The following is a 25,366-nucleotide window of genomic DNA, read 5'->3' on the forward strand; positions in this document are numbered from 1 at the left end:
ATATAGGAACAGATATTAGTGCTCTTTATCTCCACTGTTCCACTGTTGTTGAAACTATGTTATGCATCAGATTGTTTTTTTTCCTTTTTTCTTGTTATATTTTGCAAAGGGCCTTATATTTTGATACATGAAGACTTATGCTGCTATGTAAACCTCCATTAAATAATGTCTAACTTGTGTGCCCTAATCTACTGATTAATTTTTTTTTCATTTGTACTTCCAACAACAGTGGAAAGGAAGAGATAAAGGAGATTACAACCAAGATGATGTGATTAAAAATAAGCTGATTCAAATGTTAATTTTGCCATATTATTTGTATGAACCAATTGCCATCAAAAAGGTTTAATGCAGCTTTCTACATATTTTTACATACTTGCTCCATACACAGGAGAGACAATATCTTGATCATCAACCAGTTCTGCCTAAACCATCAGCAGATCAACTGGCTGTCTTCGTTATTAGTTCCCAAAGATATAGAAATGACAATAAGACTTGCTATTATAGACTCTGCAATTTTAGGCCATATATGAGACCTCAAAAGGTTTATATGTTATTAATTTTGTCAATTTAGATCAGCTGCAAAGCTAAAGGAATATAAAGCAAACTGAAAATTAAAACCTTAAACATGATTAGCTTCCAAAGACAGCATTCTGTATCCCAAGCTTTACAGCAAACAACATGCCAAATACAAGGACAGAGTTCTACTTTGTTGTTATGCCCCAGAAACATTACTTTAGTGCCAAAATCATCATATTTCATCAATATCACCAAGTAAGGGCAAAACAATTAAGGACAGGCTAATGGACAGCAGTCCATTTCTATCAATGAAACACACAATGAAATTCTTCATGATATATTAATTTATACAGTAAGTGAATGGAAAAATAATTAAGGTTTCTTGTCCTATTGTGCAACCTACTGCATATGCATGAGTGCATCCTAATTAGTCCCACTGAATCAATGTTACAAAGAGACAGAGAGCTTGAAAACAACCTCAGAAACAGCCACAGATGTTTCTCATTTTTATTTATAACCAATATAAGTGGCAAAACATCATTGTCATGGTTACATGTCATACTATTACTTTTAAAAAACAAAAGCCAGTGGAATGTCAAGGAAATGAATGGACCAAGTAGCCCTGGATCCTTTTTAATAATAGTGTTGGCAATTCTTGAAAAGAAAGTCTCAGGTGCTTTGCTTCTTGCTGACTTCGCTAACCTGCTTTTGATTCCCTCTGGACAAAATTCTCAGGCTTTTATATCACTAGACATCTGAAGTGTTATATAGGACTCCAGAGACTGAAACTGCCATTTCAAGATTTATTTTGGAAACCAAAAGATTTCATCCGACTCTTTTTTTTAAAGAAATACCATGTCTAATCATTCTTTAGAGTGCAAATGCGTTTTTAAAAACTTAATACTTTTTTAAAATGCACTCTGCTTTTTATATCTGCAATTTTTTTAAAAAATAGACATGTTCATGGAAGTTAGCCTATTAGTGACTTAGTAACAAAATCTTTATGAAATGATTTTGAAAATTCATGCTGCAGCCATAAATTTCAGATTTCCATCGGTACTGGAATTCTCAAGCCCACTCACTGATCTGCAGCAATATATAAAATAAAAAAATAGACAGAGATGGAAGGTGGAGGAACAGGTAAGGAAAAAAAAAGTTCACAGATCTGGGACAAAGGGAGGCACTACAGGAAAAAAAAAACTGGCACAGAACAGGAACATAAAGCATGTAGTACTATAGAGGATGAAGTAGACACATAAATTAGAAAAAAAAATCCAATCAGAATAGTTAGAATAAGATAGGAGATAGAATAACAGAGTTGGAAGGGACCCTGGGGGTCTTCTAGTCCAACCCCTGCTTAGGCAGGAAATCCTACACCATTTCAGACAAACGGTTATATAATCTCTTCTTAAAAACTTCCAATGTTAGTAACTGAACCAATGAGAAGAGCAATAGAGGGGACATTGCAGTCAAGGTGAAAGACCAAATAGCCTGCACGCACAACCCTTGTCTGAGCCCAAGACCTGGGGGAAGAGCCAGGTTTTCATGACCTTCCAGAAGCCTAAAAGAGTAAGGATACATCAAATTTCAGGTAGGAAGAATTAGAATTGCTAAGAGCTTGGTACCTCAAGATTGCAAGAGATGACAACATTTAAGGGAGTTCACCCACCCTATTTAACCTTGTAGGATTGCAAGATAGCAATAGCACTTAGACTTATATAGCAATAGCAATATATAGGGTGATGTTTAGATAGCAATAGCACTTAGACTTATATATCACTTCACAGTGCTTTACAGAGTCGGCATCTTGTCCCCAACAATCTGGATCCTCATTTTACTGACCTCAGAAAGATGGAAGGCTGAGTCAACCTTGAGCTTCATGGGATTTGAGCTGCCAAATTGCAGTCAGCCAGCAGTCAGCCGAAGTAATCTGCAGTATTGCACTCTAACCACTGTGCCATTGTGGCTCTGTATGGAGTGTTATGATGATTGATGATGATATGATGATATTAAAAATTAGAATCGGTTGCCAGAAAACTTTCTGGATTTTTCTTTTCAGTTCTTAAAATAAATTAAAAATCTCAAGTAATCACATTAACATTTTTCTATTTACTAATTATAAAAAATTATCTTTTCAATGACCACTTCCTGGCCTCAAAGCTGGAAGCATTTTTAAGTCTTAGTCAAACTCTCATTGTTTCCAATATCTTTTATGTTTTTAAACTACTTATTTATTTATTTATTTTTAATTTGGTTTGTCAACCATGTACAAGGTAACAGATATGTAAAAACATGAACATGAACAAAGGAAATGAGTAGAAATAAATGGGGACAGTAGGACAGGGCTGGTAGGTACGCTGGTGCACTTATGCACGCCCCCTTTACAGACTTCTTAAGAATGGGATGAAGTCCACAATAGACAGTTTGAGGTGGAAGCTGTGGGGGTTTGAGGATGTTACAATGGAGTCAGGTAGAGCATTGCAGGTGTTGACCTGGAATGCTCTACATGGAATAAACAATAAACTTTCCTATGAGTTGACAGGCTGCAGCAGTGAATATGGACCCTAATCTTCCTTCGTATTAAACCAAAGTCACATATCTGCCATATCTTTTTGTTGTGGGAACAAGCAATAGCAATAGCAGTAGACTTATATACCGCTTCATAGGCCTTTCAGGCCTCTCTAAGCGGTTTACAGAGAGTCAGCATATTGCCCCCAACAATCTGGGTCCTCATTTTACCCACCTCGGAAGGATGGAAGGCTGAGTCAACCCTGAGCCGGTGAGATTTGAACCGCTGACCTGCTGATCTAGCAGTAGCCTGCAGTGCTGCATTTAACCACTGCGCCACCTTGGCTCTTAGATAAGAGCCAAAGAGATTTCATAGGGTGATGTTTAGCAAACCACTTTTAAAGCATTTCAGCAGAGCACTAATAATGGTATTTGCAGCTTACACATTTAAGAGTAGAAGTAGGCAATCAATTTCAGAAGTCCTGGTCCTCTTTCTCCAGCGGCAAAGCATAAGCCACAATAGGTCTCAGCCATGACCTTAAGTACGTAACTGAGCTTTGCTCCAGAATTCCATAACGAACAGCGACAACTTTTCCCTGCTGCTGCTGCACTGACTAGGTTTGATAGGTTTTTGGGAAGAGGGGGGTGGGGGCGTAAATAATATAGCAGGCTACAAATCATAGCACTTGGAACAGCTAGAATGATGCTGCTTAAAATAGCTGGGATTTGTTCAGAGATGAAACAAAACTGCTTTTTTGTCCCAACTGTACAAGAAAACTCTTTGAACATGAATGTTTTATTTCAAGCTTGGAGTATATGAAATAGCGCTTTGAGGTTGAAGCATTTTGTCCCTGCTATGACTCCACAGTATAGACAGAAAGGCTAAGAACCACAGGTTGCCATTATGTGTAATCTCTTCTGATCTTCACACTGCTTTTCACTGAAGATATTTTTTTTACAAATTCTGTTCATGTTCTTTTGTAATTATATCTACATAAATTTTGAAGATTTTTTTTCTTATCACTTAGAAATATGTGAAGTTTAATATAAAAGGACAAGCTTCCTCAGCAAGGCACTGAGTCTACAAACCAGAATTGTTATAGCTGCGAGTTTTTTTTATTGTTTTTGTTAAAGAGAAACACACAAAAAATCATCTTACATTGCATCTTGTAGAAAGCGTATCCATTGGTTACAGGTATATTTTGTTCGTTTCTTCCACAATCATTACATATATTTCCTTCAGTTTGGGTTGTAGATTATAGAATTTATATATTTTACTATCACTATACCACAATTTTCATTTAATTAGGATTTTAAGGACACAACCACCTACTGGCATTTTTTTTCCCAGTCTCAATGAATCTGCCATAACTTTACATCTTTATACCATATTCTAAAAGAAAGTCGGATGGATATCTAACATTCCTTCTCCTTCCGCCCCCCCCCCCAAACTCACAGATTAACACTTCTGTCCGTTTTGCTTTTACCAGTACAACACACCTGTATATATCATTAATATATATATATCATTATTATCCATTAACATTTCTTTATTGTTATTGTAGTTAGCTAAAGATTATTTACTATTTTTCTCACCTCTCCCCTCCACAGGCCCAAGAGAAATTTACGTTTATAACTGTCTCTAAACAGAAATTTATTAATAGGTGTTAACAAAATAACCATTTAAAATCTAGGACAATCTAGATTTCTAGTTGATAATCACCAAAAGTATGCATTAACATTTCCTTCTCATTATTATAGTTAAGAAAAAAAATGTTTGCTATTTATATCACATCTCCTCTCTTCTGATCAAAATTATTTATACCTTCATAATAAGATCTAAACAAAAAAATTTATAAAGTTTATAAGTCTTTTCACCAGATCTCAATTTACAATTTATGGCCCGGTTATTTATCCTAATTAAGGTTATCATTTCATTATTAATATCATAGATTATATGTTAACAAATAAGCATTCAATGATGATCTAAAACAGTCTACCAAGTACTAAAATCCCTACTTATTAATCATCAAAGGTTAGCTAATTTTTATCATCGAATGGCATTATCAACCAGTGTTTTTCCAGTAGCAAAATGGTCCTTTCTCTCTCGCCAGCTGTTGTGTCAATTCTCTTTTTAGCACCTTTTCAGAGTTTAGAACTTCTCTCTGTACGTTGTAGCTTGAAGGATCTCTCATGTAGTTTCGTTGCCCTTGAGTTGTTATTAACATAAGCTTAACTTTGGTTGTCAAACTTATTTCTGGATGGATTTGTCTTCTTAATTCCATCCTTTTCGCTCTATTATTTTCTCCTGCATCTTGGAATTTGGGAGGAAGTTCCAAATTGTCAAAGTCACTTTTCCAGCTTCCCTTCTTTTCACTTTCACTCACATTTACTCTATTAATGGGTTCATCTAAGGTCTTGTCTTTGTTTTCTGTATTTCATTCTCTTCTTTAATCTCTGGAGCTCTAACACACTCCTCTTTTACTGTAGTGCCCCATAGTCTGTCCCATTTCTTGTCAAATCTCTCAAATTCTTCTGAAATGTTTTGGAGTCCAGCCAGGATGTTTTGGATTATTAAGTTTTCTTCATTTGAATATTGATCCATTTTTCAAAATGCAAAGGAATGTAAAGAAAAAGAAAAAAAAGAAGAGGAATCTGCCACTCTAGCCTGTCAATTTTTTTTAAAGAATATATCTATATTTATTTTCAATCTTAAGCACAAGTTCTTTTATGGTTTTCAATTCCAATTCATGCCTGGGAAGAGTACTTTAGGGAGCTTTATACAGATCCTGACTATGTAACCAAGTTAAGCCAAGCTAGTTTGGACCACACTCCTCACTGGCCCCCTGTTACACCAGAAGAGATATCCCGGTTGATTGGAGCCCTAAAGGCTAATAAGGCACCCGGAGCTGATAATGTCCTGCCAGAAATAATTAAAAAGAACGCCAGTTGGGCTCCACTTTTAGCATCACTGTTTACATTTATAGACAATATAGGCCATATGCCTAGAGATTGGGGAGTAGCAATTATCATACCAATTTATAAAAAAGGGAATAGAAATGACCCAGGAAACTACAGACCCATTAATCTTCTAAGCGTTATTAGTAAACTGTATGCCAAACACCTAAATTATAAACTTTAAGATTGGCTAATTTCAGGGGGGGATAATCAAAGATGAACAAGCTGATTTTAGAGAAGGAAGATCAACGGTGGATCATATCTTGGTACTCCACCATTTAGTACAAAAATACACACATTAAAAAAAATCCTCTCTTTTTGTGGCCTTCCTGGATTTTAAACAGGCCTTCAATTCAATATCCAGGATCACCCTCTGGGAGAAGTTAAAATGCACCACTATCGATAAACGCCTCCTCTTCCTCATACAAAAATTGTATGCCAATTCCACCCTGAAAGTGAGGTGCAATCCCCAAGGGAGTTTAACCGGCTCAGTAAGGGTACAAAAAGGGGTACAGGGTTGCATCCTGTCCCCCTCCCTCTTCAACTTCTATATTAATCCCCTGATTGATCTTTTACAGAACCCTGATTTCCATCCTCCTAACCTAGCACAATGCAAAGTGCCAATTCTCTTATATGCTGATGACGCTGCTATCATCTCACAAACCCCCATAGGTCTGAAGAGAGCAATTAGGGCAACACTCGGCTATTGCAGGCAAAACAAGCTGGTCCTTAACGTCGATAAATCAAAATTTTTAGTTTTTGCTAAAAGACCAAGCCAATACTCCTGGCAAATAGAAGGATATAGTTTGGAACAGGTTAGAACATTTAGATACCTTAGTGTGGTTTTCCACTCGCTAGGGACATGGAAGGCACACCTGGATCACACATTTCAAGTAGCCATTAGGTCCTCAAATGCAATCAAACATTTCTTTTATACAGGTGGAGGTCAGTTAGTACCTGCTGCCTTAAAACTTTTTGAGGCCAAAACATTGGCACAAATTCTTTACGGGGCACAAACAGGAATCCTTGCAAAGAGAGACTCATTAAAAACCATTCAAACAAAATTCCTGCGAGCCATCTTAGCTGCTCCCAATGGAACTCCAAATGCCCAGTTAAGAATTGAGACAGGCATGCCTCAAATTCAAGTAAGAGCCTGGAAGATGATGATCATTTATTGGCTTAAAATGCATTTCTTTCCAGAGGGACTGTCCCCACTAGTGTTGACTGACAATTTCTCTTCCCCCTGGAAACAAGCAATTGATCACAAGCTGGGCTCTTATGGGCTCTCACCATTATTCTTAATGTCCCTAGGCTTTGAGCAAGCAAAGCAAGTAGTAATCAATAGAATGAGGGACATGGAGTTCCAAGAAGAACTAAATAGGTTGCCTCTCTACAGTAGGACAGAATCAAACAGGGTGTGTGGGAATCGGCAAGATATCTAAATGACCTGATCTCTCCAAAACAAAGAATAGCTTTTTTCAGACCCAGATTTAACATTCTTCCTTCAGCACTCCTCCAGGGCAGGTATAAGAGAACACCTATAGCCGAACGCGTTTGTATTTGTGGTAAAGGAGAAGTGGAAGATAATTCACATGTATTATTACACTGCGAGCTATACAGAGCTTATAGGTCTGCTGTATTCTCCCCTTATTAGAGAGATTGCCAGGGAGGGCAGACAATTTTTATCTAGGCTTTCTCCTCCAGGACACTTACCCAGTTACCACGTATGCAGTGGCAAAGTTTTGTGCTGCTGCAATGTCCATAAGAAAAAAATTGCCTACAGTATAGTACCATCTTGTGCCAATTATCTGGACATACCTTTAAAAATCTTTGGACCATAATGTTATTATCCACTTTTAATGTAAATACTTTTAATTATATTTTAATGTTAGTATTTTTTAATATAGTGTAAAAACAAATGTATATTGCTGGTCTTTGACCGTAATAAAGATCTTACTTTTATGGTTTTCAAGGTAGAAGGGTTCTTATCTCTTTCTTTCCTTTTCCTTCTCTTCCCAAAATATTTTCCAAGAGCACCAGCAAAACACTAATCATGCCCTTGAGTCTTTATCAGGTTTTATAAACAAGTTCCAAACCCTTCCGTTGCAAAGTCAGTGAAATCAAATAGAAAAGAACAAAGGATACATTGTTTCAAGGCAGGAGGAAACTTCAAGCTCAGGCTTTCAAATGGCAGATTCAATTATTTTTTCCTTAGGCTTTTTCCTTAAGTATCTTTAGTGTGATTTTATAACAAATAGAATTTGTTAAAGTAAGAAAAAAATTTTAAGTTTGAACCAAGAGAAACAGTTAAAGTAGTAGAAAAAAAATTAGAGGAAAAAAGATCAGTCCGTACACTTCAAGCGGAGAAACAGGAAACAATCACTTCAATTCACAAAACATTGTTAAAAGCAGGAACAAAAAAACTTTCTAAAGCAGTCCAATAAGGATTAAATTCGCCGCTTTATTCTTGCTTAGAGGACTAATTATTTTTTTAAAAAAAGATAAAAATAAAAAGGGTTTTTTAGGGCAATCTTGAGAAAGAAAGAAAAACCTCACCAGATGGAACACTTTCACTTCTTCTCTTCCTTCGGGAACCGTCTCCGACTATGTCAGCCTGGGGGCTGCCTGTTTGCTGCCGGTTGGAAGCGCTACCCTTGGGTCGATCAGGGACTTTGCGGTGTCTCTGCGACCAGCAAGGTTTTGTCTTCCCAGTCACCGTCTCTTCGGGACGGTTTAGGTCCTGCCGGACCGTCCAAGGGCAAAAGTGTCACTGGCAGGCTCGGACAGTCAAGTCCGCATGATGTGCCATCGCGATGTTGGTTCCTCCTTTCCTATCTGCGAGTTTTTGATATCTCGTGTACCTTAGGAACAAATCAACCAACAACAAAATCTGTATCACTACTAATTCTACAATACAAATCAGTGATTCATCAGCAAATTACTGGTAGTAAGCTGAAGTCTAAATGTAGACATATACCAACATTTTTCTTTTTTTGTTTATTACTATTTGCTCATTAATATTCTTCCTGGAAACATCTAATTGCAAATAAAACTTGAATTACAAGCTGAATAAAGATGTAAAAGAAACAGTACTGACATCTGAATTGCAAAAAAGATACTTAAAACAAATGTTAATGAATATTTTTGCAAATGTGACTTTGTAAACAAAGACACTAATGTAGATGAGACAAAATCATAAGTCAGTTGCCAAATTTATTATGAGAAAAGAGTTGCATGAATATCAAGCTCACATTGATATAGTATTATTTGTTCAATAAAATGTCTCTATAGTGGTGTTTAATTCTGTGCTTTTAATACTGCAACAAAAAAAACAAAAACAAAATCTGATTGGTAAACCATTGATAAACCACTAAACCAGGGCTGTCAAACTCGTAGGCCCACAGGCCGGATGGGTAACGTGCTGGCCACACCCACACCCGGTTTAGCAAAGGGGTAAAAGTTGCGATACGTCATGTGCTGACGTGATGACACGAGTTTGACATCCCTGCACTAAACCGCATAGGAGTGGAGAGTGGCTATAGAAACAAAAACAATTTTAATTTTGAACTCAGTTACAATTCCTACCGCAGAGTGATGAAATCATAATATTTTCAAAAAAGTCAGACTGATAATGGACATAGCAGCAACCGAATTAACATACAGCTTGGTCACAAAGACGACTTCCCACAGAAACATATAGTCATTGAAAAGACTATAAAAAGCAATTGTAGAACCTTCCTTCTTGGATTTGTTGCAGTGGCATAGAAGATCCTTCCTAGTAATGTCAGAATAATAATTTGTATCAATACTACTATTTATTGTGTAGTAGATTATTCAAGTAAACTTTTGTGACATTTTGGCAGATGCCGTATTTTCATAAATACAGCATAATAAATAAATTTCCTTAAAACACTATGTAATACGATCAGGGGAGTCCTTCATGTTTTCTGAGCTTGGTTGTTTCCCTGCAGATATTTCATTACCCAAACTAGGTAATATCATCAGTGTTTGGTGCAGAGAGCACCGAGGACCCCTCATTTCAACCCTGAGTTACAAATATACTTTATTGGTAATACAATTAGGTTCTGAAAATGTACAGCTTTTTTACTTTGCATTTACTAATGAAGATTACTTAAAACTAATATTATCTTTAGGTCACAGAGAAGAGCTAATTTTAAATAATGTATGCTTCTTATCAGATTACAGGTTTTAAATATTCATTCTCTTAACAATGCCACTCTATTTTTCCCTAAGAGTTGGTATGACAGATAGAGAACCATTTAAGTTGCCTCTCTTTGGTACATCAACAATTATCAACGTGACTCAAAAGCTGTGCTATCAAATTATATCTGTAACTATGGCAGCTAAAGTAATTGTGAGACACCAAGGGGAAATATGATGAGAGGGGGAGATCAATTTGGAAAAGGAGGAACTAGTATATTTAAGATCTTGCAGCATTTCATTAAAATGCCCAATTTTTGTCTTGACATCTTTTAATACAAGCATATATGAATAATATTGAAAATCAAGCCAGGAATTCAATTCATCAGAACTCTTCTCCAACAGAAAGCCTCCTCACTTCTTAGCAGACTTGGGGGTTAATAAATTCACACTTTCTTCTAGGGCACGGGTATCAAACTCCCAGCCATCATGTGACATTTCACAACGTTTTTTCCCTTCGCGGAGCTGGGGTAGGCATGGCAAACGTCATTTAAGTCTTTCTTTAGGGAACCTGACAATCCCCTAGAACAGGGGTGTCAAACTGGCCACCCAATGCATCTGGCCTGCGGGCAGCCAGTTTGACACCCCTGTTCTAGGAGACTGCCTGGTTCCCTAAAGAAAGACTTCAATGAAGTTTTTCAGTAACTTGATACAGCAAGTCTAAAGCAAGAAAGCATTAGGGTAAGACCGAAAATGAACTGTTGCCTACAACTAAAGTTCAAGGCCAAATTCCAACCTTAGATCCTCTCTGGTTCAGATCTGGTGCTCTTCCTATCAGGTAACGGCTTACATTTTTTACACTCAGATCTAAGCGGCAAATGTTTGTTTACATTTTCTTTATTTCCACCCTGTTGAAACTTCAGGTTGCAATATAACCCTACTACTATGCTACTCATCAAGGATGGCATACTAATTTTGTTTGTTTCTTTTGTGGGTCTTTTATTCCTCAGTGACCTTCTTCTGCATTTATTCTGTTCATCACCTGAGAAACTGTTCCTGAAAATAAACCTTGCATAGCTGATCTTGTTTTATGACGTTTATAGTAACAATGAACTTACAGCCATGAACTCAATTTGGTTTTTATGACTGTGATATAATTTGGGAGTTCAGGCAGTCATAAAATATGCCCACATTTTCGCAAGGATCTAAATACAGAAATGCCTCCTGCTGTAGGCAAACCTATATGAAATCAATATCAATATTGCAAAACTTAGTATTCCAGGTATAAAAACACAAGATCTGGAAAGCGTCTATGGAAATTCTCAGTCATCCGGGTCATGGTTGTCTCAAAGGTGCTTTTTCAAGAGGCAACTGGACTTTCTTGTTTTACTTTGAAGACATTTTGTTTCTCATCCAAGAAGCTTCTTCAGCTCTGACTGGATGGTGTGGGGAATGAAAAGATTTATACTCCTTGTAGATAGCTGGTCATTTGCATTCTTTTAAGGAGTTGAATCACTAAGGCCACCTGGTGGTTTATCTGTCAGGGTCATCTGAATGGTACAAGTGGGCGTGAAGCCTAAAGGGCTGTGCTGTAGGCTGGAGATAGATAATGTCATATCTCTCCTCCTTTGTTGAGAGAGGGTTGTTCAGTTTTGACATAGATGCCCTCTTTGACCCCTCTTTCAAACCAGTCGCCCTCTCTGTCAAAAATGTGGACTTTTCTGTCCTCAAAAGAGTGGCCTTTATCTTTTAAATGCAGATGGACTGCTGAAACTAGTCCTGATGGTTTGGTTCTCCAATGTTGCGGCTGATTTTGTTTCCTCAATGTACAGTGTATAAATCCTTCCATTTCCCCACACCATCCAATCAGAGCTGAAGAAGCTTCTTGGATGAGAAGCGAAACGTCTTCAAAAAAAAAAAAAAAGCAACCCAGAAAATCCAGTTGACTCTTTGAAAAAGCACCTTTCGGAAAAGACCTGTAAAATAACATGCCGGCACACACCTCACAGCTAATTTGCAATTTATGCACCCTTCCTGGAAGGCTGGTCCTATCCAACTCACGGGTCCTTCTAAGGATGCCTGCAGAGACGTCGATGTTCAAAAGTCATTACATCTCCTAAGGCTGCATTTAAGAAAAGAAGGCTTTGGGTTCCTTCCTCCCCGCCACCACAACTACCCTGTCACCCTGGGGCGCATCGCATAATAATGGCTTCCCGCAAGGACGAGCGGCAGCTTTCCCCAGGGAGGGAGAAGAAAGCTCGCGCCAAGCCTCCCCTAGCCGCCTTCCCCGTTCCAACGTCGCTCCGAGCCACTTATATATAGAGATATAATGACGAAGCTTCCTCCCGGCTCCCCCCTCGCGCCTCCCCTCCCCTCCTCCTTTGCGTCCTGACGTCAGCCGAGTTCAAACGTCTGTTCGCGTCCTCACGCAAACGGGGGAGGGGGACAGGGAGCGCGCGCGCGCGGCGGCGCAGTCTAATCACCGAGCGAGCGGCAGCAGGTTCGGAGGTATTGGCCGGAGCCTTAACTAGGGGTGGGGGTGAAGGGGGAAGGAGAGCAGATGAGTGCGGGGCTGATTAGCTGATGGCCGTCTGAGTGGGGAGGTGAATTTCCGGGGGAGGGGGTGGACTCCGGCGAAGGCGACCACCGCTGTGGGGCAGCCGAGGCCTCCTTCGAAAAAGGAAAGCCGCTTCTCGCCTCTGCCTTGGCCCCCCTTCCCTGGTCCTTCCGGGCAGCGGCAAACAGACTCGAACAAAGGCCCCGTCGCCGTCCCGCTCCGCGCCCTGAGCAAGAGGAGACGAGGCCCGCGCGAGAGTGCCCCAAGTGCCCGCCCCCCCCCCCGTTTTGTGGGGTCGCTGGTTGGGTCCTTCTGCTGCATCCCTCCCTCCTTCCCTGCGGCCAAGCGAACCTGGACGGAAGGGCGGGCTGTTCCTACGCCTCCAAGCGCTCTTTTCTGGACAGCGGTTGTCCTCTCCCCCACCCCCGCCGTCACTGCGCCCGTCTTAATTTTTGACTTTGCAGGGGCGAATTTGCAACTCTTTTTCTCTCGGTATTTTTTTTTGCGGGGGGGGGGAGGAGAGAAGAGTCGGATGGTGGGTAAAGAGCTTTTCTTGAGGGTTGTAAATAGATGGAGATAGATAGATAGATAGATAGATAGATAGATAGATAGATAGATAGATAGATAGATAGATAGATAGATGATAAGATAGATGATAAAATAGATAGATAGATAGATAGATAGATAGATAGATAGATAGATAGATAGATGATAAGATAGATGATAAAATAGATAGATAGATAGATAGATAGATAGATGATAAGATAGATGATAAAATAGATAGATAGATAGATGATAGATAGATAGATAGATAGATAGATAGATAGATAGATAGATAGATAGTCAACTTGGTCGGACTGACGGTGTTCTATTTCATTGGAGACGCTTTTATCTCCCGACCTTTTCTTATTGTTGGTACAACAATTGTTGGTAAAAGAGATGAGAGGTGGTTCACCTGAATTGAGTGAGTGTGTATGGGGAGGGGTGGTGGTGATGTCCTGATTCTCCTGTTATCCTTGGCACCACCTTAGTGAAACAGGATAGAACGAAGAACTGCATTACCAACAATATTTGATATTCCACTTTTAACGTTGAGGATAGTACGTTCCCTTTGGAAAATGTTTTATGGCTTTGCTACAGTTGAATTTTTCTCTTAATGCTAGAAAATGTTTTCAGTATGAAATAATGTTATCTTATAAATATGTATGTAGGTACAGTATGTATGTATGTATGTGTGTGTGTATGTATGCATGTATGTATGTGTGTATGTATTTGGAAACATCCCAGGTTGAAAGAAACTGGAGTGCATCTGTTAGTATTTGGATGAAACAAGTTGAGCTACGATTGAAAAGCTGTTTGAATGTTAAACAGTAAATATTAGGTAAAGGTAACAAAATACTTAACAGCATACTATAAATGCATTTTCTCCGAAGTGTCTAGAAGTTAAATGAAAGCATCATAGGGAGGAATGACTTGAAATATAGATGATTGATAGATAGATAGATAGATAGATAGATAGATAGATAGATAGATAGATAGATAGATAGATAGATGATAGATAGATGATAGATAGATAGATAGATAGATAGATGATAGATAGATAGATATAGATATATAGTAGATAGATAATAGAAAGAGAGATAGAGATAGATATATAGATATATAGATTGTCTTGGCAACGTTTCGGCAATAAGACCAGCATATATATATAGGAGATACTCCCAGATTTTCCAATGAGTGTGCATCAGAAGTCAGATTTTTTTAATATAGTAGTTGAGCAACTATGAAGACTGGAGAAGACATTACTTTTTAAAGATGCATGGGTACAATGGACATGTAGACAGGGTACACACCCTGCCTAAATCATGGTTGTCCAACCTTTTGTATAGCTTGCATTGAGGGAAGAGAAATGGTCTTCACAGCATATAAAATATATAATATATATTATTATATATATATTATATATTATAATATAATATATAATATGAATGTGTGTGTGTGTGTGTATGTGTATAACATAATATCAAAAGTGTACAATCTTACTGTCCAGGGCCATATGCAAACTATGGGTTGTACATGCCTGACCTAAACATAATCTGTTCTGGATTTAGTTTGGGGTGTTATGAACCCAGCCTCTGGTTTATAAATACTGGTTTAGGTTTAGGTATGGTATACATAGCCATTGTAGTTTATTCAGTAATGAAGATTGATATAAGATAAACTGGTTTACATCATTTGCAAGCCCAACCATGCTCCCATTGATACTGTAATGAAAATAAGAGCTTAAGTATCAAATTAATTAAATACTAAACAGGGAGAAAGGTTATCCTGTAGTCTGGAAGTTATTAAAATGATTTATTATGCCCTGTAAGTACTCTCTGAAGAAAAAAAATGGAAGTACATGGATCCATAATCATAGATATGACCTATATGATTGAAGAAGCCTCTACTATGAGAGTTTTGTCTGTCTGAAAGGAAGGAAATGACCTTCATCTGTGTTGTTCCTCAGCTATGAAATGTACTCCTTTTGAGAGTTTTATTTGACTCTCATCTTCTGTTTAGGAGGTCTTTAAAGTTGCATCACTTTCAACAGACTCTAGGTTTGAACAATTTTAGCACTTGTATTACTGTTATTCTTTATCTGTTTATAAATGGTTATGTAAAGCTAAATATTGTTAGGCATGTGAGCGCTTACCAGAATAAAAATGTTTACAGATTATTATTAGCTAGATCAATAAAAATAGAAAGCAACTGCATGCCTACTGTAGAAAATATAGTTCATTCTTAGTATTCCATTTTCCTAGGTTATGCAGTACAGATATGCTAATAGAAGTTCCATATTATTGCTGGATTACAAAATACAAATTAGTTCCAGTCTCTGATGGCCATATCCTTACAGAACTATGAAAATAGAATTTACAACTACTACTAAATTTCTCCTTTAGTTTAATATTTCCAACTTTGTAACTTGGCTATTGGGCTTACATTATCTTATCTTTTTAAAAATATAGATAGGATAATACTGATTTAGAGTTAGTTACTATAACCATTTGTTAGTACGCATTACAACATTAAAATATATCTATAGTAGTATGAGGGAGGAGGGGGAGCTGTTCCAGGAGGAATGTAATCCAATTTAGTGACAATCTCTACTTATAGTCCTGAAGGCCAGGTAATTGGACTGTTGGGGAAAGTGCCCTCAAGGTGTTGATGGTGAATGCCATGTCTCACAGTTTGGATGAACTGGCAAATCTGGCATGTATTGCCAAAATCTGGTTGGATGGGGGAGCCATCACTTTCTCTTAGAAATTTACACCAAGTTTTGATGGTGTAAATTTCACTTCACTCCATACTGTGGTAGGGTAGAGTAATGATATTGATAATTAGGGACCCCTTTCTGGGATCAAGAATGCTCCTGAGGTATTAGAGTGAGAGTGTTTACGAGTGAAAATGGGTCATAGGAAGAAGGTAAGGATCTTGCTGTTTGGATCTGGTTAAGCTTAGTTTATGGCATGTATCACAGTTGTGGACTTACATGGCCCCAAACATGTAAGTGATCATACATTAGATCTCATATTAGCCTTAAGAGATGTTAAATGATTTGGATATGAAGAAAATGTCCTTAGCTTTTGTTGTGGTCATCTCACGTCCTGATTCAAGTTAGTTTGCCTCCCATGAGTTATGTGGGGCAGGAGTGATTTAAATGGTCTGTGTCAAGTGCCTCATGATTCCACCTGGTTTGCAGAGGCTGCTGGTCCTCAGATATTGAGCAGGTAAATTTGCCATGTGTTTGGTCAAGTCAAGTACTATATAAGATTTCTTTGACATTTTGAGATTTTATGGAATCTAGGAGACACACCTTTTCTGTCATTACCGTTGTTCTCTGGAATGATCTCTGATACATAAGAAGCCCCAATTTTGCTTGTCAATAAAGACCTGGTTCTTGCTTGAGGAATAGTGGCCAGTTTAGTGAGAGATAGCTCTTTCTGTTGCTTAGTCAACCTTATATTACTTTATATGTTACAGATGTTTAACAATGCATTTTGAATTGGGAGGGTATTTTTTGCTTTTTATGCTGTTTGTCACAGGATTATATGTTTCAGTGGGTGGCCTTATAAATCTTATTAATAAATAAATGGATTATTTCCAGCACCCTTCTTTCCTAAACTGTTGACCTGAGATTTAAAAATATTACTTGAATATCTCATAATACAACAATTATAAAAAGATGAAAAACTAGGAATTGGCTAAACAAGCCATTATTGTTTTGCTCAATCAAACAAATCAATCACAATTGATTTGTTTTTATTTTGAAATTCTGTAATAATGTGTTTTTCTGATCTGAATCTCCAGCACAGAGTTTCTAGAAAGAGAGCAATGTGAGGCAGAAAAACAAAACAGCAACAGAGTTTTAACTGTACTGGACAAAGCATTGTTGAGAAAATACTAAATATTAAAGTGTTTGAAATACTGTATCGCCTGTCTGTGCTGAAAATAATATAGAATTCAATTTTAAAAAAGATAGTAATATAAAGAACATAAAGTGTTACATTTTAAAAAATTAACATAACAGTAGTCCTCTTTAATTGTATAAATGTGGTACTGGATGATTTGAGTTAATCGTTTTTTGAGAATAGAACTGCCTAGAGAAAAAATATATAACATTTGTTTGCTTCATACTAGTTATTTAAAACACATTCACATACATGATTGTGAGGTAGTTCCATGGAGGACACAAGAGACTTTAGTATGGAAAGCAGTGTTAAAGTCTGTTTTTAATTACATATATTTTATAATTAACCTTTCTGTAAGACTCATCAGTTTCCTAACTTTATTTAGTTTCCTACATATGAGATAAGCCTAATTTTTGCAGAAAAAAAATCATTTAACAAATCTGGCAAGGCAATTGAAAAACTTCATCCTGTGTCTTTCTCTGTGTGTGAGTGTGTAAGTGTAAAATACCCCTTGTTGGAAATGAAATGTACTGTTTTTAGTTAGCTGTATTATTAAACATAGGAACTACAAAAAAACATAACAGCAAATGTTTCAATTGGTAGCATAGGTTACAATGTTTTCCAAAATAATATGCTGAAGATAAGATGTAAGATCAAATTAAAAGGGCATGAGTGTTGTACATTTCTGTTCATAAAGATGTAGGCATGGAGGTCTCTTGCTGTAGTATTAGAGTTAAAAATGTTAAAGAATGGAGCTTCTGCAGTGAACACGCAACCTAATTATAATTGAACAATATTGAAATTGCTGATACTTTTATTTTTTTCCTTATTCAATTTTCCTTTTGCCTGACTTTTTTTTATAACCCATAAAATATAAACCACTGTGAATACATGTATAGAACACGAAATATAAATATATTTATAAGTAACTGGTTACTTTGGTTTTAATAATATTTTATTTTGCTATTCTTTTCCAGTTGAACTGCGGCAGCATGCAAGAATAAACTTATAATTGGAAAATAGAACATTCTGCTTTGATTAATGCATTTAAAGATGACCTATTAATTTTACAACATGTTCCAAGAATAGCAATAATAGTAAGAAAAGGTAAGAAAGTCAATATGTTGTACCTACATTTTATTTCAAACATTTTTCCTGTTCTTTTGTTAAAGATTTTCATTGCTGTTTTCAAACATCAGCCATTAAACATTGGCTTCAAGATTTCAATTTAAAAAAAAATCCACATACAAAAGATGCAAGGGAATATGATAAGGATAGAATATAGTAATGGATAGTTCAGTTTTCTGAATGAATGAAAAATGTTCTGTATGTGAATTGGATAGTGTCGGAGCAGATAGCAACACTATCCTGTCCTGTCTTGGTTGATTGTGAAAAATTAATTAGTGTTGGCCTGATTAGTACTTGAATGGCAAGTACCAAGAAAACTCATATAGGCAAGAAAGGCAAATTGAAAAATATGTCTCAAAAGACATGATATTTTAAGTATTTTAATTGCTTTGCACAGCTCTAATATTTATGATGCACTACACACACACACACACACACACACACACACACATACATACACATACACAGAGGGAGGGATGGAAAGACCTGTTTGAACTCAGGTTTGCACTGCACCTATTAACTATCCAGGGCTGTGACTTTTTGTTCAGATTTTTTTTCCCACCCAAAAAGTGTTGTGAGTTGAGGATTCATCTGTGACATTTTATGATACTGTGAGTTAATGGCTAATTATATAACTTCTCTCATTAAAGGTATATTGCTCAGCACAGGGACACACTAGTCAAATTATACTTTTTCTTAAAAAATCAGGTTTTCATAGGCAAAAGATTATTGTTCAACTACACTTACTCCGGTTTTAATCAGTCTTAGGACAAAGGTCCAGATGCTAAACAGTTCTTCAACTGGAAGCAAAGGGCAGATCTGAGTTGATCTGGCTATTGACATTGATATATATTAGAACTTCAAGTTCACTACTTTTTCCAGAAAAAAAAAGTTGAGCCTGCCAATGGAAAAGAATATTTTGTGTAGAACACTTCATTTTAATGAAGCAGAATTGTTAATTGGATTAGTATTTGGAGACTAAATAGTTCTAGTATTTATTCTAGTTATAGCTGTACTTATTTTTAAGTGTTCTTATCTTCAAGAGTTATTGAAAATCTCTACCACAGAGAATAATTTGTTGTCCTCTAATGCAAATTACAAATGGAATTACAGTGTTTTTCTATATAGCTTTGATATAAAGAAAACTTTAGAAACCTTAGCACAAAGACAAACCGATGCATCCTTTTTTTCCAACAACAGGCAAGAAAAATGTTCAAACTAGCTGTTTTCCAAATTGACAGCTAAACAATATGAACAGCTTGCTTAGCCATCTTACACATTTATTTCTCCATCTTTTATTGCATGTGCTGTCATTCAGTATATAATCACACAGATAATTTGCAAAATAAATATAGGAAACAGATCCATAAATAGGATGCCCCAAGCAAGGGTAGGGAGCTTTTGGCTAGTTAGCCATTTAAGAGAAGCATTACCTAAGAAAAGGACCTTTGAATATTTTTGTTACACTCATAAATGAATATGGAATTGCATACTTTTTCATGTTCAACATTGTGTAGGTCTCCAAAGATTAGTGCTGCAAATTGCATTTAAATTAACTGTTAATCAGTAGAAACCTTGTAGGAATGTTTCTAATCAGTCCTAGTTTCTGCTGTATTTTTTATTAGTTGGAACTTCTGAACAGTTTTTAAATAAATTCCCAAATGCATTGTATCTATAATAGTATAACCTAAATATTACCAACACATGAAAAATTGGGACTAGTTTATATCTGTTCAGCAGTTGTAGCAGATTCTGGTCTTCTGTCAATAAGGTGGGATATACAAAGCCAATAAATTGGATACCTCTGACTATGCAGAGAAATACTGCTTCAGGTAACAGATTGAATTTGTATTTCTATAATTGTCTGGTTTGGTACAACAACTAAACAGGACAGGTACAGACTCCAAAAGATAGAAAGAACAAGTGCAAGCAGTCTGCCTTCCATAGAGGATCTATATATTGTGTGGGTCAGAAGGAGGGCTGAAAAGATACCTGAAAATCCCTCACATCCTGGACCTAAACTGTTCCAACTCCTGTACTCAGGACAGCACTACAAGGTACTGCAGGCCAAAATAACTAGACATAGGGGCAGTTTTTTCCTTCATGCCATCACTGCTCAACACCTCATTCTCACAGTGCTGTCTAATGTCTTTATATTTAGCCATTGTATGACTGTATTACAGGTAGTCTTCAACTTACAATCACAATTGAGCCCATTTTTTTTGTTGCTGAGGCATTTATTAAATGAATTTTGCCCCATTTTAAGACCTTTCTTGCTACACTTGTTAAGTGAATCACTGCAGTTGTTAAGTTAGTTACACAATTGTTAAGTGAATCTGGAATCTTCACCATTGACTTTGCTTGTCAGAAGGTTGCAAAAGACAATTATGTGACCACGGGACATTGTAACTTTCATAAATATGAATCAATTGCAAAGCATCTAAATTTTGATCACATGATCATGAGAATGCTGCAAAGTATGCAAAAATAGTCATGTCACTTATTTTAGCGCTGTTATAATTTTAAATTGTCACTAAATGAACTGTTGTAAATCAAGGACTACCTGTATTATTTATCTTTCTTATTTTCTTTATTCCCCGCTTATTGGTATAATTATGATGATAATTATCAGTACTCTGTTGCTTTTCATGTATACTGAGAGCTTCTGCACCAGAGACAAAATTCCTGTGTGTCAAAACTTATTTGGCCAAATAAAATATTCAATTCAGTACTACAACCTATGTGAACTATCCACTAACAACATTTATCTAATCCATCCTTTATCTAAAGCATACATTTAAAATGTGAAATTTACTTCATCTGAATCTAAAATTCCTGTTGATTTCACCTTCAGGTTACATTTATCTGCTAAAAATAATATGGCGGGTGATGAAATCCCTTTCAACCCATAGTGTAACTCCCAAGAGCTGAGTAGGCCTATTATTAGGCATACAAATACTGAAACCACTTAAAAATATGCATTGTTGTCACTTCAGTAATATATGCTGAAAGGTCCCAAGAAGTCCCAAAATACCACTCTAACTAGAATAAGGAAAAATAGGGCCACCTAGTTCTTAACTCAAGTAAAAATGGGTAGATAATTACATCATCTAAAAGAATTTTTCCACAGTATATATATTTAATAAGGTTCAGGTAAAAGTTCTCACTATGTTATAAGATAACATTTTGAGATTCCAAATTGAATTTGTTCAGCTTGCATAACAAAAATTGAAGAATGCACTTGTCATGATTAAGAGTATCTTTAGCTCTTTGTTGCTAGAGAAAACATCTTGGTCTCACTGTTGTGCCAAATTAATTTAATATCAGCTTCGTTAGTGATATTAAATAATCACATTTCCATAATGTCTTTCAGATGAACACTAGGAACAGGAATAGGGAGTTTCTGGAAAGAAAACTCATTGTCTTAAAAGTGTCAAAAGAATCTCAAAGAGCCAAAATTAGCAAAATGAGTGACACGGTTTTCCAGATTTTGTTTGCTTTTTTCTTTGGGGGAGAGTTTTCAGAGCTAGCATTTGAAAGTGTCTACTCTTATTGCTACCCTTACCTGCTCCAAGATGTTTGTCCCATCTTTTTGTATAACATTGTCCCTACCCTTCTGTGTCCCACTGAAAGGTAGCCATGTTGCAGCTTCTGAAATATTGTTGATTCCTGCTTTTCCCGTTTAAGTGGACTTCTACTTACGGCAGTAGATTAACTATTTGTCTTCTGCCTGCTTTTCTTTTCTGAATTCACTTATCATTGAAAACAGAAACTGGAGAGTTTTATTTCTTTTTAGCAGTTCGCTTTCAATATTCTGTGGTGAATACGATTTCCCCCACTCATACTAAAATTAGTCTCTGTGTAAATATTATCTCACAGAAGGAACTCTACATCTTGCAGCTGAGCAATCTTTGCTGTCATAGAAAGAGACAAACACAAACATTATTATGGCTGATTTTGATTTTGAGTAATTGGTGAACGTTCAAGGAAGCAAATAGGGAAATGATAAATGGAACTGGGTAATAACAATTAAATGTTCTGAGTTAAAAATGGTTAACCAATAAGAGAAAGGCATAAGCCAGCGTTAAGTAATATTTAAATTTATTTATCAAAATAAATGTATATGGCCCCACCCATCTTTTGGCCCACTGCCCACAATATACAGGTGGTCTTCAAATTACAAATGGCAATTAGGGCTGGAACTTCCTTTGTTAAGCAATGCTGTTGTAAACCACTTTGACATATGACTGTATTGTATAGCAATGATAATTCTTTGCAGCCCCTATTGCTGTTGCTAAGTGACCACCTCCTTGCAATTATCTTCTGGCTTTCAATGACCAAAGCTGCCACATGGGAGAGGGTGTGCCTGGTGGTGCGGATGGCTAGGGAGGTATGATGTAAGCACAGTGATGGCTGCTGCCTAGTGGGAGAGAGTGTATGAGAAGGTGGGGAATCGTGGCAACTTGCAACCTTCCTCTGCTGACTTCCCTATTGACTTTTTTGTGGGAAGCCAGCAGAGAGGGTTGCAAATAGAAATCATGTTACTGCAAACACTGTAACTGTTGTAAGTGCAAACCAGTTGCTCACCTTGTGATTGTGTGACAGTGGACACTGGAAGCAGGAACTTTGAGGAACAGTCATAACCACAACTCACTTAGTGCTTATCTTTGAATGATTGACTGGTTCTTATTCAATAACTATTTGTAACAGCGTTCTCCTTGCCAGTAGATAATATCACAGTCTAGAAAGTTCTGCTTCATTTTCAACCATTTTAAATGATTCAGGTATTCTAAAACAGGGTAAAAAAGTGATGATGTATCTCATCAAATTAATGTATTTTTGATTCTCTGTAGGATGGCTGGTTGTGGTGAACTTGATCACTCAATCAACATGCTTCCAACGAATAAAAAGGCAAACGAATCATGTTCAAATGCAACACCATCACTTATGGTTCCTGAATGTGCTATCTGCCTGCAAACATGTGTCCACCCTGTGAGTCTGCCCTGCAAGCACGTCTTCTGCTATCTGTGTGTAAAAGGAGCTTCCTGGTTGGGAAAGCGGTGTGCGCTCTGTCGGCAGGAGATTCCAGAGGACTTTCTTGATAAACCAACTTTGCTATCGCCTGAGGAACTCAAAGCAGCCAGTAGAGGCAATGGGGAATATGCTTGGTATTATGAAGGCAGAAATGGCTGGTGGCAATATGATGAACGTACAAGTAGGGAGTTGGAAGATGCATTTTCTAAAGGTAAAAAAAGCACTGAAATGTTAATTGCTGGTTTCTTATATGTGGCAGATCTTGAGAACATGGTTCAGTATAGGAGAAATGAGCATGGACGTCGCAGGAAAATAAAACGGGACATAATAGATATTCCAAAGAAGGGAGTGGCTGGGCTTAGGTTGGACTGTGACTCTACTGCTATCAATCTAGCAAGAGAGAGCTCTGCAGATGGTGCAGACAGTATACCACCGCTAGGTGCTACTGCTGCTGGGCAGCCTCCAGCAACTGTTAGACCCCTTCCTACACTAGATGGTCAGCTGACAAGTCCTGCAACACCATCACCTGAGGAAAGTACTCTAGACAACTCTTTTGCCAACTTGCAAATCAATGGAGACAGTTTGGTTGAAAGGAGCCATAGGGGTGAGGGAGAGGAAGACCATGAATCACTATCTTCTGGTAGGATGAGAGTTATTGATACCTCCATAGAGGAAACAGAATCGGATGCTAGCAGTGATAGTGAGGATTTGTCTGCCCAATTTCAGCTGCCTGTACCCTCTGCTCAGCAGAGACATCTGAATGGAAATCAGCCAGCCTTGGATAGACCAGTGGCAGGCAGTGGGGTGGGAAATACCACTGTGAGATCGAGAAGGCCTGATGGACAGTGCACAATAACAGAAGTCTAAATCTAGAGCCATGGTTTTAAAATTCAGTCTTATACCTGTACATTTTGTCTGTATTGACATTGCGCTCCAGCCTAGCAGTCTTATTTTAAAGTGTTTCCGTATGAGAAGAAGGGGAAGAAAGGAAACCTGATCATCTAACATTAAAAGCTGTCTCTTAATTTGTCTGGAACACTGAACATTTAAAAATCTGGGCATGTGTTAATGGTTTGGAAGCTGTTTAGCAACACTCAGTTTTGTAAAATGTCTGCTTTTATTTTGTAGTATATACCCCTTTCCATGTTAAAACCCATCCTCCTTTTTTTGACAAATGTATATTCACTGTACAACTTGGAACTGTTATTATTTGTTGCATTAAGTATCTTAAGTAACTATCTGCATGGATTGATGTATGGAAGGAATATTAAAACTGGAAATGATCAAGAGTTTGGAAATGTGCAAGATGCTTAATTTTAACATAAAATAGTTGTGACTCCTAAAATTCAGATGTTTTACTAAAGCTGAGAGATGAATCATCCTGAATGAAATGTAAAATAATTTTTGTTGCAGAGTTTTATTTGTAAAGAAATCATTGTGTCTTCATTGGCTCTCTGTCTAGTCCCTGTAGCTTGTTTGCGTCTTTTTTGTGTCGTTTTTGTTACAAGATTTATAATTTAATAAACTACATTTTATCAACAATATTAATTGAACCCATGTCACACTAAAGACATGTTTTGAAAGAGGTATATGCATGCCTTTGTTTGGTTAATAGAACAAAATGCACTGCAGAACAAGATGACTTGAATAAATGTTGAGCAGAAAAATAAAGATGCTTGCACAATAAGTTCCTATGGAAAGATGCTAACAATAGTTGAAGATAACGATAGAAAAGGCACTATAACATTTGCTTCTCCTAGTTTCTCTAAAACAGGATGCTAGGAAATTATTTTTACATTGAAATTATCAGAATTTTGTTTTCACTTATGTGATTTAAATTATGTTTTGCCAGGAATTGTTTTATATGTATTTACAATAGAACCAGATTGGTCTAGTGGTTAAGAAACTAGAAGATTCTGTGTTATAGTCCTGCCTTACGTATGGCTAGGTAACTTTGGAACAGTCACACTGTCTCAGCCCAGCCCACCTCACTGGGTTGTTGATATTTTGAAGAAAAAAGGAGGAAATATTAGATATGTTCACTGCCTTG

General features: G+C 37.0%; 1 protein-coding gene across 1 annotated transcript; it reads left to right on the forward strand.

Moving 5' to 3' along the window:
- The first annotated feature begins 12,551 nt into the window (after nt 1-12,551).
- RNF146 (ring finger protein 146) lies at nt 12,552-24,860 on the forward strand. The gene is made up of 3 exons (XM_032216603.1): nt 12,552-12,651; nt 18,132-18,261; nt 23,136-24,860. The coding sequence occupies exon 3, from the start codon at nt 23,137-23,139 to the stop codon at nt 24,181-24,183; it is 1,047 nt and encodes a 348-aa protein (XP_032072494.1). The 5' UTR covers nt 12,552-12,651; nt 18,132-18,261; nt 23,136; the 3' UTR covers nt 24,184-24,860.
- The last annotated feature ends 506 nt before the right edge of the window (nt 24,861-25,366 follow it).

Source organism: Thamnophis elegans, chromosome 4 (genome assembly GCF_009769535.1).
Source record: "Thamnophis elegans isolate rThaEle1 chromosome 4, rThaEle1.pri, whole genome shotgun sequence".
Lineage (NCBI taxonomy): Eukaryota > Metazoa > Chordata > Lepidosauria > Squamata > Colubridae > Thamnophis > Thamnophis elegans.